Genomic DNA, 13,636 nt, shown 5'->3' with positions numbered 1-13,636 from the left:
GGGGACACCCATTCTGAGGGTCAGTGGATGGGGGAGGGGGGACGCCCACCCTGAGGGTCAGTGGAGGGATGGGGGGACGCCCACCCTGAAGGTCAGTGGATGGGGGAGGGGGGACGCCCACCCTGCAGGTCAATGAGGGAGGGGGGACGCCCACCCTGCAGGTCAGTCGATGGGGGAGGGGGGACACCCCCTGAGGGTCAGTGGATGGGGGATGGGGGGACACCCACCCTGAAGGTCAGTGGATGGGGGAGGGGGGACGCCCACCCTGCAGGTCAATGAGGGAGGGGGGACGCCCACCCTGAGGGTCAGTGGATGGGGGGGTATACCCCCCTGAGGGCCAGTGGATGGGGAGGGATGCCCACTCTGAGGGTCAGTGGACAGGGGAGGGGGGGACGCCCACCCTGAGGGTCAGTGGAGGGATGGGGCGATGCCCACCCACCCTGAAGGTCAGTGGATGGGGGACACCCACTCTGAGGGTCGGGGACACCCCCTGAGTCACTGTCAGGAGACCCAGCTCACCAGGAAAGCCAGCTGTGGTGGACTGAACATCTGTGTCTCCCAGAGTCCACATGTGCAAGCCTGGCCCCCAAGGGGTCTGCTGGGAGGCGGGGCCTTGGGAGGTGGTTGGGAGCAGATGAGGTCAGGATGGCGGGGCCCCCACGATGGGGTAGCGTTCTCGTAGGTGTCCAGAGAGCTTCTTGAGTTCCACCCATGGCCACGTGAGGACACGGCGGAAGGGGCCCGTCCATGACCCTCTAGAGGTCTCCCCAGAGCCTGACCCCACTGGCACCCTGACCTTGGACTGCAGCCTCCAGCACACGGGAGGAATAAGGGTCTGACCTGCCAGCCACCCTGTCCGTCCGTCCGTCCGTGGCACACTCTGACCGCCAGGCCACCGACGTGCACCCATCTCGAGCAGCTGCTCACGCAGCACGAACAGGGGTGCGGGACTCCTGAGGAGCGGGCAGTGAGGTACAGCGGCACCCATGCCCGGTGTGTCCCCAAGGAGGCACATCCCTCCGGGCCTGGGCGACGCATGGCGGCCCGGTGCCACGGGCAGCAGTCGCAGGGCGCCGTCGGACTTTCCGGAACAGTCCGCTCACCTGCTGCAGACACAGAAGCAGGGACAGCGCATTGCGGAGCCTGTCGTTCTGCCTCGTCCTCGTCATGGTCTCCTTGATGATGTCGCCAAAGTGATGGTAGTGCTGCGAGTCCAAGGAAAGGACCGTCACCACGGTGGCCACGGAGGCACAGACTCCTTACTACGCACATTCCCAAATGACAAACTAAGGACGGCCGTGCAGCCCAGACCCACTGTCTGGATCCCAGGAAGTCCGTGAACGTGGATCCCGCTGTGCACTCAGCACCAACCAGGCTGTGTCGGGGACAGGCCCTGGGCCAGCAGGACAGAGCACATCCCATACGACCTGGGGAAGCTGTGGCCATCGGGCATCGCGGTCCAGGGACACAGCTGCGCCTCCAACACTGGCTGGGCCCCTCCCTCGGGGGCGCTCCTTCTGTGGGGAAGGCAGGGCCACCGGGGGAACTGTGGGCTGGGAGCGGCGGCAAGGCCTTTCAGAGTCACACCGACCTGCCTGTGCCGGAGGTGAGCCAGCCCGCGGGCACACAGCCGCAAGAGCTGACCAAATGTCCGACAACACACAGCCGCCGTCATGGCCCCCAGGGCCTACGGAGCGTAGGCTCAGCGCACAACTGCGTAAGAGGTAAGTCTCGGGAGAGGAGAGCACCACCCCAACACACAAGACGCAGGGGAAAACCCAGGCAAGAATGTCCCTATACCCATGCCATAAAGCTCAGGACCACGTGAGGTTAAAACAGGGAAAAGAGAAATACCGTCACAAAAATAAAACTCAGTTAAAAAGTAATCGAGGGAATGTATTTCCCACAAATAACAAAGGACTAAAGTCTTCGTTGTATTACAAGGCACCAAAAGAAGGTCTTGAGATGACGATTTCTGAGAAAGGAAATGACAGTGACTGACAGATATATCTATTCACCCACCCATCCATCCATTTATCTAACCATCCATTTATCCATTTATCTACCCAACCACCCATTTAACCACCCATCTACCCATCCATCCATCCACCCATCTATCCACCCATCCAATTACCCATCCACCCATTTATCGATCCAACCACCTATCCAGCCATCTATTCATCTGTTTACTTACCCACCCATCCATCTACCCATCCACTCCACCTATCATCCGCCCATTCATCTATCCATCCACCCACCCAGCCATCCATTTATCCATCCATCTACCCATCCAACCATTTATCCATTCATCCACCCATCTATCCATCCATCGATCCATCCACCCACTTATCGATCCAACCACCTATCCATTTATCCATCCATCCACCCATCCATTTATCCATCTATCCACCCACCCACCCATCCATCCACCCATCCATTTATCCATCCATCTACCCACCCACCCATTTATCCATCCATCTCCATCCATTTATCCACCCACCCACTCATCCACTTAATCCATCCACCCGTTTATCAATCCAACCACCTATCCATCCATCCATTTACCCACCCATCCATCTATCCATGTGCTCATCCATTTACCCATCCATGCATTCATCAAAACTTCTGGGCTTTTGTCAATACCAGGCACTGATGATAATCACTTGGGATATGTCAATGATCAAAGCCAAAAAGATCAAGTCCTTGCCCTCACAAGGCTTGCATTCAATCTCAGTACTAATGAAAGAATGAAATTAAAACAGCAATGCTTCACTGAACGAGACCGCATAGTTTTAAAAGACAAAATGTGTTGTCCTAAATGAAAATACACTCTAGGAGTTAGGTTTGGGAAGAGGTGTTAGTGATATAAAAATCCTTATGAGGGACGTCTAGGTGGCTCAGTTGGTGAAACATCTGCCTCCAGCTCAGGTCATGATCCCAGGGTCCTGGGATCGAGTCCGCATGGGGCTCCTTGCTCAGAGGGGAGCCTGCTTCTCCCTCTGCCTGCTCTGCCTACTGCTCCCCCTGCTTGTGCTCTCCCTGACAAATAAATAAATAAAATCTTTAAAAAAAAGATTCTAAAAATGCTTATGAGGCACTCACAGGGATGCCACCCACACGTGCACACAGGTGGGCTCATCCACGGGAGTTGGTAAAGGAAACAGGAGAACGAGTTAACGAAAATGAGTCCATAAATCTGGGTACTTTGCACTCATGTTCTCCGTGCATTTGGAATCTTTTACCCCAATTCTGTGTCTTACACAAGAGAGCAGTGGGCGGGGGAGGGTGAGCTCGGGCCGCGGGGACGGGAGAGCCGGGCAGAGACCTTCAGGTAGAACTGGTAGATGTCGGCGGCCGCGCTCATCTCCAGCACGTTGCAGACGATGAGCTTACAGAACACGGCCAGCATGTTTCTCCTGTGGAACAGCTCATGCAGCTCGTCCGCATCCTCCTCCTTGTAAACTCTGCTGGGACCTGGAGAGACAGCCCACTCTCTGCCGTGTCTTCCTGCAGCCCCCCTTGCCATGGGGCAGCCGTGGGGCAGGCAGGGGCATGCAGGGCACAGCAGGGAGTCTGATCCAGGGGGCTCAGGGGTACGAGCGTCGTCTCCGGGAACCAGTGCCAGGACAGCAGTAAGAACCACCACTGGACATGCTGACCCCCAGAGCACAGACCCAGGGCCACACAGGAAGCACTGAATGCTGCAGGGTCCCTGTGTTTCCAGGTCCTGACTGCCTGGTCAGAGCTCCCCCCGACCCTTCTGTGGCAGCATGAACCAAGAAAACAGACACGTGGGAAATGCAGCTCCAGATCCCAGGGTGCTAGAGCACCCCACAAGGCCCGTCCACCTCCCACCCCAAGCCCCCTCGGGCCCTCCTGCACCTGGGCTGCTGCAGGTATCCCCACTCAAGGGTCTCTCCTCCTTCCCTGCCCCAGGCCCCTGGGAGGCTGACCTGCGGCTCCTGTGTCCTCCAGGAACACGTGCTCCCTGACAAAGGTGAGCAGCTTGCACTGCAGGACGTGATCGGGGACGAAGAACAGTAGCCCCAGGCCCTTGTCCTCCTCAGGGCCCTGGTGGCTCAGGATGAGCAGCAGGTCGCAGAGCAGGATGAAGGCCTGAGGGGGTGTGAGGGGGTGGGGGTGAGGGGGCACCGACAGGGACAGGCATCCACCCCACAAGGACAGATCCCGTCTGCTGCCCCCACAGCCTCCCAGGGCAACCCAGGGATGGGTGAGAGCCATAGCACAGGGAGGGGTACAGCATCCGGCCCCTCAAAGACATCCCTCCTCTGAACCCCACCCTGCAAGCTCTACACCAGAAACACACAACACAAAGACGTACAACACACAAGTGAGAAATAACCACAAACATACAAACCAGAAACAACACACACACAGTGAACAGGAATGTCCCCAACATCCAGGCAGGAGAGCGGTGCGGGCCAAGGCCATGGCCAAAGCCCCCTGGACAGGAAACCATGGACACATACTTGTGACTGAGGGGGGCAGGGGCAGGGTCACAGGACAGAAGTCAGTGGCTGGGAAAGGAGACACACGCTCAACCTCCTCAGCCATCAATGGTCAAACGGGAGGTGGGTTTTATCTAAGACAACGGGAGAGGATCTTTTTAAAACTCACACCCGCATCGGAAAAAAGCAGGTGGGCGACTGAGCCCGTAAGGTGGCAGGAAGCAGGGGGGCTGGGTCCGGCATCGTGAAGCCTTTAGAACGGCTTCCCCGGAGACAGGAGATCGCCCTGAAGATTTCGTGTACCGCAACCACCAGAGACACGGTGGGCAGGAATTAACACCAAGCGTGTCCACCACCAGGGCAGTGGTTTCCGGTGACAGGAGCTCCCGCCAGGCTGGTATAAAGGGGCTGTGCACATGGGCTCCCGTAAACCGGGGCCGTGAGCGCGACTCCGGGCTCCCGTCAACGGGGGCGTGCATGCGGGCTCTGGGCTCCCGTCAACGGGGGGGAGGTATGCACACGGGTTCCCATAAATCGGGGCGTGCAAAGGCATGCAAACCAGTTCATATAAATGAGGTGCTCCCACGACTCTACACCGCTCGAGGACAAATGTCACCCTATGAGACACGCTGAGAGGAGAAAACAGCATCACATGAAACGCCAAGTGCCCTGATCATCACAAGCACACGTGCATGGGCGTCTCTAACGCCCCTCCTCTTGCTCGGCCAGCCCTGGGGGCACCCGGTGAGCAGAGAGGGGCACACGCACCTTCTCACTCAGCACCTTGCTCTGGTGGTTCAGGTACACGCGGCAGACCAGGCAGAACTTCATCAGCCTTTTCCTCAAGTCCAGGAGCGCCTCCTGCCAGCGAGCAGCCAGCGTGCAGGTGCCTCCCGTCAGGTGAGCCCGTGAGCGAGCTCGCCAGGTACCTGCCCGCCTCAGGCGAGCCAGCGCGTCAGGTGCATCCCAACACAGATTAACCCTCACGTGCACCCTCCCTCCTCCATTTCCCAACCTCCCCCCATCCCCCGCCCCCACGTGTACCCCCCATCCCCTTCCCCTCCCCTCCCCCATCTTTACGCCCATGTCCCCTCCCCCATCCCCCTCCCCCCTCCCTGTATCTCCATGGTCCCCCACACCATATTCTCCCCACACTGGTCCATACTACATCCCTCGGAACTCAGGCCTGCAGATTTCCAGGAAACCGTAAATACAGCCCCAAAGTGTGGCTGGCTCAAACTAGGGATGGCCAGCAGCCAAGGACAAGGGTCTCACCCAGCGCACACAGAAGCAGGTACTCAGAGATCACCTGAGCCTCGCTCCGCATGGCAGGTGGACAGGCTGCATGGCGGTGTCGGCCATGACCCAAAGTCAGCTCTCATGTCAGAGTCCAGGAGCCTTGGCCAGACCCGGGGAGGACGGACGCCAGCCAGTGGTGGGGGCGGACGCCTGTCAAAGCGGCAATGACGGCCCTGTCCCGCTCCATCTTCCCCTCCTCCCACACTACTGCGGACCACACCTGACCTCCTCGCGCCCGTCACCCACCTGGGGCGGCAGCCGGTCCGTGGCCGCGACGATCTGCCACAGGAGCGCATAGTAGGTGCACTGGAGCGCACAGTGGACAACCTGTGGGGCGCGGAGCCTGTCATGGAGTTGGGGACGTGCATGGGACACCCACCCTGGGAATACTCCTTAGCAGAGGACCCTGAGACCTCACCCAGTACATGCCCCTCCCTCCTCAGGACCCTCCCTCCTCAGGACCCCACTGCCCTCTCAGGACCCTCCCCTCTCCATCAGGACCCTCCCCAGGGCCCTTTCCCCCCAGAATCTGCCCCCCCCATGACCCTACCCCCCCCCCACCCCCTCCCCCCCCCCCACCCCCCTCCCCTCCCCAAGCCTGTCCCCCCCCCAGAATCTGCCCCACACCCCTCGGAACCCTTCTCTCCCCTCCCCTCAGGACCAGACCCTCCCCCGACCCCCACAGGACTCTTCCCACCGGAAATCTGCTGCCCTCCCCCAGGACGTATCTCTCCCCTCAGGACCCTCCCCCCCATGCTTCCCTCTTCTCAGGACTCTTTTCTTCCCTCAGGACCCTCCCCCCCATGCTTCCCTCCCCTCAGGACCCTTCCCTCCCCTCAGGACCCTCCCCCCATGCTTCCCTCCCCTCAGGACGCTCCTCTCCTCTCAGAACCCTTCCCCCCTCCCCCCAACAAGGACCCACCCCTCACACCCTCCACCCTCACCTCAGTGGGCAGGCTGCCCTGGTGCCTGCGGAAGGTAAGCAGGCTATCCATCTTCTCGTACAGGTTCCAGCTGCTCAGGTCGTGTGCACTGGCCAGAAACACACACAAGGCGTTTGGGGGCCCAACCCCATCAGGAGCTCCAGCATCCCCCAGGTGAGCCGTGAACACTGGTCAGTAGGCCCTGGAGCGGAGGGATCACTTCCTGGCAGGCTGAGGGGCCACCCACCCAGATGGCTGAGCTGGGCTCCCTCCGGTACGACGTCCAGCACCTGCTTGCTGAGGCAGTCCCTGCTCCTGGGGACACGGCTCAGGGCTCCGGATGGGCAGGATGGGCTCCCAGGTGCCCCAGAGCCACCGGGCACACCCACGGGACAGCCCCCAAAGGTCCAAGCGCTCCCCACCTCACCTGGGACACGGGGACATTCGTCAGAGTAAGGCAGCAGGCACATGTCTCGGGGGTCATGTGTGTCCCCCCCGAGGGAACCAGCCACGCCGCCCCACTCACCTGTAGAAGGCCGCCAGTCTCCGCAGCGTGGAGCAGATCCGCCCCATCTCACCGTGTCCCAGGAACAGGCCCTGTTTCTACACAATGGGGAGAGAGCAGAGGGGGTGGTGATGGGACAGGCACTTTCCGGGGGGGCTGCCCCGGGATGCCGGACCGGCTTCGAGCCAGGCCTGCGCTCCTGCCTGCTCTGCCCCCCACTTTCTGGAAGGCAGCTCTTTAAATCTCAAAAAGGGCAACAGTGCCCCAGGCCGTTCTGTCTCCAGCTCTGCAGAAAATGAGGGGGACCAGAGGACACCCCCAAAGACGCGTAGGCTGCTGACGAGGAGGACAGTCAGGATCTGAGATCTACCATCTCTGTGCATTCCCTCACATCCCTGTCAAGAACTCACTACAGGAAATACGCTTCTCACTTTACAGCTGAGAGAACACGTGGAGAAGCGTGTTGCTGACCTCGAGCACCCCACATTCACGGCAGGCCCTGGGCTGGGGGACGCAAGAGCAACCTGGAGTCCTGCTTGTGGAAATAAGCGGGACCTCACAAGCAAAGTGCCTGAATCAGGGCCAGAAACCTGGCCCTCAGCCTGTGTCGATAAAGTTTTATTGGAACGTGGCCCAGTGACGTGTTGTGTCCGGTGCTCTCGTACTGCCACCCGAGAACAGGATGACCCACTCAGCCAAAGAAACGTTTAGGATGTGGCTCTTTACAGAAGCCATCTGCCCGCCAAGTGCAGACAGGCCAGAGCCTCCGTCAGGCAGTGTTTTCTGGGGGCTCCCGGGGCTCCCGTGGAGAATAATGGAATACTTTGTTGCCATCCCCCGCACGTTCCCACGCCCATCACAGATGCAGCAAGAACAGTCGGGGCTCAAACGGGGAACGCACCCCGTGTCCCCAGAGACCAAGAGCCGGTCCCCCAGGTACACGCTGGAGAGTTCACGGAGCTGACCCGACAGGTGCGGAGCTTTACAAAACGTCAACAGAACAGAAAGGACTGAGCCCCAGCATCCTCGATCGGCGTGTCCTCCCTACCGCCGTGGATTTCCCACACCCTTCACGACACGCTCCATACCCACACCCACACCACAGACCCCACTCCCCCACACACCCCCACAGCCAGCACCTCGCGTTGGATGAACACGTCCAGCAGTGGGGTCAGCACGTCCACCAGCATGTCCACCAGCCGGCTGCAGGCGGGGGCAGCCTGGCAGTGGGCAGAGCCCCCTTCGTCACAGTAGGTGCCGTAGGCGCGGGCACAGGCCTCCAGCACCGCCACGTCCGAGTGCCGCTGCACCAGGCAGTCCAGCTCTAGCAGGGCTGCGTCCAGGTACTGCGCAAGGCGGGGGGGGGGCGGGGGGGACAAAGGACTGGTCAGGGGATTACAGCACGGGGTGGAGAGAGAAGGTCAGGGAGTCATGAGGTCGAGGAGGAAACTGCCAGCGGAAAGGTCAGGAGATCAGCGAGGAGGTCGGGGGGTTGAGGGGGAAGGCCAGGGGTTCATGGGCTAAGAAGAAAAGTCAGGAGGTCAAGGAGGAAAGGTCCGAGATCATACGGGTAACGGTCAGGGGTCACAGGGTTGAGGGGAGATAAAGGGTCAGGGAGAAGATCAGGGGTTGGGCGGGGGGAAGCCAGGGGATCATAGGGGTCAGGGGAAAGGTCAGGGATGGAGTGGAAGGTCACAAGGTTTGGCAGAAGGTCAGGGGCTAGAAGGAAAGGGCCAGCTGGAGCGCAGGGAGGGGGGCATGGGGCCAAGAGAAAAAGGTCACAGGAGTTGCAAGCATAGGGGTCTTGACTCTGCCACAAGAGTGCGTAATGGCTGACCCCAGCAGTGTGGACAGGGAGGAGGAAAGCAGCCCCCCACCTAAAACTCCAGGGAGAAGGGACGTGGCCCCCATCCCCGGACCCAGACGGGGTTGGGGGTGTGGACCCACAGAAGTTGGGGGTGTGGACCCAGAGGAGAGAGGGACGCGACCCCAGTGCAGGGGGATGTGGGCCCCAATGAAGGGGGCATGGACCCTGAGGAGGAGTGTGCCCCCTGCCCCGCGTGGAACTCCAGGGAGAAGAGACGTGGCCCCATCCCTGGACCCAGACGAGGGGGGTGTGGACCCTGAGAAGGAGGGGTGTGGCCCCCAGGCGTGGAGCTCAGGGAGGAGGAACAGAATCCTAGGACGTACCGAGCCCAGGCCGTCCATGTCGTACACGTCCAGGTTGCAATACTGTGGGATCTGCAGGAGGGGGGTCACCTTCTCTTTGTCTGCTGCAAACTGCCCAGAGAGGAGGCGTGAAGCGGAGCCTCGCCAGCCTCCCCTCGCTTCTGTCGCCTCCTGGCCTGCCCTGGAGCTCCCCCAGCCTCCCTGGGCTCTCGGCCTGAGGCCCTTCCCCACTTGGCACCTTGGAGAGCAGCCGGGGCAGCACCTTGACAAAGTGTCGGCTCATGGTGGCATGCTCACGCCAGCGGCGGGTCCCGTCCACCTCCCTGGCCGCCTGCAGGCAGAGCGTGCGTGGCTTGAGCCCATGACGGAGCCATGAGGGTCCCACGGTGGCCCTGGGACCTCCTCCCACAGCACCGGGTCACACCCAGCCAGAGCTGCCCCCAGATCAAGGACAAAGCTCCGATGGCTACTCTGCTGTTTCGTTTCCAACAAAGTGCTTCCGTGCAGGGATGCCATCAAGAACTGAGCGGTCTCCCCCAAGTTCACACCTTACGGCGGGCCCTAATCCAGTTGGACTGCTGTCACAAAACTGAGATGAGGGCCCAGAACCAGACATGTGCACAGAGGGGAAAATGACAGCCACGTGAGGACAGAGGCAGAGACGGGAGGGACTCGACCACGACCCCAGGGACGCCCAGGAGCCCCAGAAGCTGGAAGAGGCAGGAAGGACCCTCCCGTGGAGCCTCGGGAGGGAGCACGGCCCTGCCCCGCCTGGATCTCGGCGGCCCCGCCCCGCCTGGATCTGACTTCTGGTCTCCAGAGCTGGGGCAGAATGCAAAATTCCTGTGGTTTCAGGACCCCGGGATATGATCTTTTGTCCCAGCAGCGCTGGAGGCTCCCGCAGAGGCGATTCAAAGGCTGGCTGACCAACCACACGTCCTCGCACAGGGAGGACTGTGGAGTGCCCTCCCCGGGGAGGCCGATGGCAGACACGGGAACCAGGTGGCAGAGGGCTTGGCGGCCGGCAGGAGGGGTGGGCGGCAGCTGCGAGGCATGGCCAGCAAGACCTACCTGGGTGGCCAAGAGCCCCGCCCACGGGGCCCGCGGCCAAGTGAGCAGCCGGGGCGGCAAGCACAAGGCGGAAGCGGCAGCAAGCGGAGCCCAGGGCCAGGCGGGCGGGGGCGCTGCGCGGCTGAGGCGGGAGCGGGCACCCACAGAGCCCCAGCACGAGAACCACAGCGGAGCGGTCGGCACAGGGGGCGAAGCGCATCCGCACAGGGGCGGGGGGGCACTGACTTTCTTGCCCAGTCGGCGGCCGGCAGGCGGGCGGCCCTCTGCAGCCTGTCGCACGGCGGCCACGAGCATCTCAATGAGCACTCTTTCCTGCTGGTTCGTCAGTGCTGCGGGGAGACAGGCGCCAGGTCAGCCCACTCGGACCCTCACCGGACACACAACGCTCTGCAGTGCTGCGCTGCTCTGAGAGGCCTCGGTGGCCCAGCGTGGGCTCAGGGCACGTGGGAGCGTGGCTGGGCTCCTGGGCACAACAACGCCCGGCGCAGCTCACGGACTCGGCGACGAGCAAACGATGGCAACCACGCCCAGCGCTTTGCTCAAACTGCACACAAAGCGAACCACTGTCGCCGTTCACCGCAACGTGGCCTCGCTGCACACATCCCTGGGCCGGGACAGACGCACGTGTTCTCATGACAACACCGGACAGTACCTACAGCCGCACACGAGCTCCCCTGGCACTGGCCCCATATCCAGGGACACGGGTCTAAACCCACCCAGGTGAGGGGACAGTCTGTCCACTGGCTGTTCTGCGGTGGCTTTCACTCCCCAAATTCACACCTAGCCAGAATCTCAGAACGTGAACTTGCGGGGAAATCAGATCTTTGTCGGTGGGATGAACTGGAAGATCTGAGATGAGCTCAACCTGGATCGGGGTGACCCTAAATCCAATGGCAGCTATCCTTGTAAGGGACAGAAGAGGAGACACACACACAGAGGAGAAGCCACGTGAGGACGGAGGAAGGGACGGGATGGACGCGGCCATGAGCCCAGGGACACCTGGAGCCTCAGAAGCTGGAAGAGGCAGGAAGGACCCTCCCGTGGAGCCTCGGGAGGGAGCACGGCCCTGCCCCGCCTGGATCTCAGTAGTCTTGCCCCACCTGGATCTCACCGACCCTACCCCGCCTGGATCTTAGAGGTCCTGCCCCGCCTGGATCTCAGACTCTATCTCCAGAGCTGCGGGAGGATGGATTCTTGTTTTAAGCCACCAGGTTTGAGGTAATTTGTCACAACCACTCTGAGAACCTCACACGTGGGTCCTCCTGTCCAGTGTCCCATATCCTAGAGTTGGTTCCCCCTATGAGCCCAGGTACAGCCAAGGTTCATACACAGAGTCAAGAAAAACAGAGACCACACGGCGGGATCACAGTAAAGGAAGCATCCTCACGATCAAGAAACAGTCTCCTCCAGTGACCCCAGGGAGCATGGTTGAGGATGCTGGTCCTGCCAGGAATGAGACGGGCCTGGTTGTCTGAGACATGGCACTGGGACTCCCGGCTATTACCAAAGGACACCTGTGTCTGCAGCAGGGGAGAGGGGAGAGGAGGTCTTAGAGGGGCAGGGCCTCGGGTGCAGCTTGGGGGACAGTGTCTGAGGAGGAGCCATCTCCCTGGGAGTGGTGTCTTGTGGGGGGCAGGGTCTCAGAGGGTTGGGGGAAGGGGGTTCCAGCTGCTGGGGGCTCATTCACCCCGACTGTGGGGCCCAGGCTTTGGGCTTCAGCGGCTCCCAGGCTGATCCTCTTACAGGAAAGCAGCCTGTGGCCCTCGTCCTGTGGACCCCCAACTAGAGACCTGTGAACCGTACCCTCAAGACCTGAGAACCTCTCACCCCAGGAAAGCGAGGCATGTGCTCGTCCCCCCAACCAACCCCTCAAGGAGCAAACACAACACAGGAGGCATTGACGGACCTCCTTGCACCACATACTGCCAACCGGCGTCACGGATAACGTGGGCAGACACCTGGCAGGACGGCGGGGGACAGCAGGGATGACAGGCCAGGGGAAGATGGGGGATGGTGGGACACAGGACAGGGACAGTGGGACACAAGGTGGGGGACAGCAGGAAACAGGACAGGGACAGTCGGTCACGAGGGGGATCGCAGGACATGGGGACGGTGGGACAGAGAGGACGGGGACAACGGGACAGAGAATGGGACATGGGGGGACAGCAGAACACGGGGAGAGTAGGACACGGGGACAGCAGAGCACGGGGACAGTGGGACACGGACAGTGGGACATGGATGGGGACAGTGGGACACGGGGACAGTGGGACATGGTGGATGGGGACAGTGGGACACGGGGACAGTGGGACACAGGGACTGTGGGACGGGAACAGCAAGACATGGGGACAACAGGACACAGGGAGAGTGGGACATGGGGACAGCAAGACGGGGACAGTGAGACACGGGATGGGGATAGCGGGACATGGGGACAGTGGGACACGGGGACAGTGGGACACGGGGACAGTGGGACACAGACAGCAAGACACGGGGACAGTGGGACACGGGGATGGGGACAGTGGGACATGGGGACAGTGGGACATGGATGGGGACAGGGCAGAGTGGGACATGGATGGGGACGGGGACACAGGGACAGTGGGACATGGGGACAGCAAGTCACGGGGACAGCGGGACATGGGGACAGTGGGACATGGAGAGAGCAAGACACGGGGACAATGGGACACGGAATGGGGACAGTGGGACACGGGTATGGCAGGACATGGGGGAAATGGGGATGGTAGGACACAAGGGGACAGCAGAATACAGGGAGATGGCAAGACACGGAGGACAGCGGGACATGGGGAGGATGGCAGGACATGGGGGGATGGGAAGATGGGGGGAACGGCAGGAACGGCGGGAACAGTGGGACATGGGGTGGGGGATGGTGGGCCTGGCAGGCACGGCAGGGAGGCCAGCAGGATCATGGCCTTGGTCCACGACTCAGAGCAGGCTTCTGGCCACGCTCACCTTGGCGCCCGCCACGTGGCTCCAGCAGCAGGGCCGTCATGCACTCCCAGTTCCGGACCAGGGCGGGCGCTGCCTCCCACAGGCCGTCCACCAGGTACGGGACATGTCTGTGGAACTGATAGGGATGTGCCAGACATGTGAGGTAAGAATGAGAAAGGAGGACACGTGATGACACGGGACGGGGAGGACACGGGACGACGACACGGGGTGGAGAGGACACGGCCATGACACGGGGC

The 13,636-nt window shown here is 61.3% G+C and overlaps 1 protein-coding gene across 1 annotated transcript in view; it reads right to left on the bottom strand.

The window, feature by feature from the left end:
• LOC118026662 (cohesin subunit SA-2-like) overlaps nt 1-13,636 on the bottom strand; it is a 68,913-nt gene that overhangs the window by 5,679 nt on the left and 49,598 nt on the right. The window contains exons 7-18 of the mRNA XM_035029624.1: nt 11,824-11,956; nt 10,662-10,765; nt 9,604-9,696; nt 9,387-9,476; nt 8,336-8,542; nt 7,218-7,294; nt 6,713-6,800; nt 6,015-6,095; nt 5,238-5,330; nt 3,954-4,116; nt 3,326-3,474; nt 1,104-1,205 (exon numbers count right to left, since the gene is read on the bottom strand). Coding sequence (XP_034885515.1) covers nt 1,104-1,205; nt 3,326-3,474; nt 3,954-4,116; nt 5,238-5,330; nt 6,015-6,095; nt 6,713-6,800; nt 7,218-7,294; nt 8,336-8,542; nt 9,387-9,476; nt 9,604-9,696; nt 10,662-10,765; nt 11,824-11,956 — 1,380 coding nt within the window. The remainder of the gene's footprint in view (nt 1-1,103; nt 1,206-3,325; nt 3,475-3,953; nt 4,117-5,237; nt 5,331-6,014; nt 6,096-6,712; nt 6,801-7,217; nt 7,295-8,335; nt 8,543-9,386; nt 9,477-9,603; nt 9,697-10,661; nt 10,766-11,823; nt 11,957-13,636) is intronic.

This window comes from Mirounga leonina, unplaced genomic scaffold (assembly GCF_011800145.1).
Source record: "Mirounga leonina isolate KUSES-001 unplaced genomic scaffold, KU_Mleo_1.0 Mir_268, whole genome shotgun sequence".
Lineage (NCBI taxonomy): Eukaryota > Metazoa > Chordata > Mammalia > Carnivora > Phocidae > Mirounga > Mirounga leonina.
The sequence above is the reverse complement of the archived record's forward strand: the minus strand, read 5'-3'. Positions and strand labels throughout refer to the sequence as shown.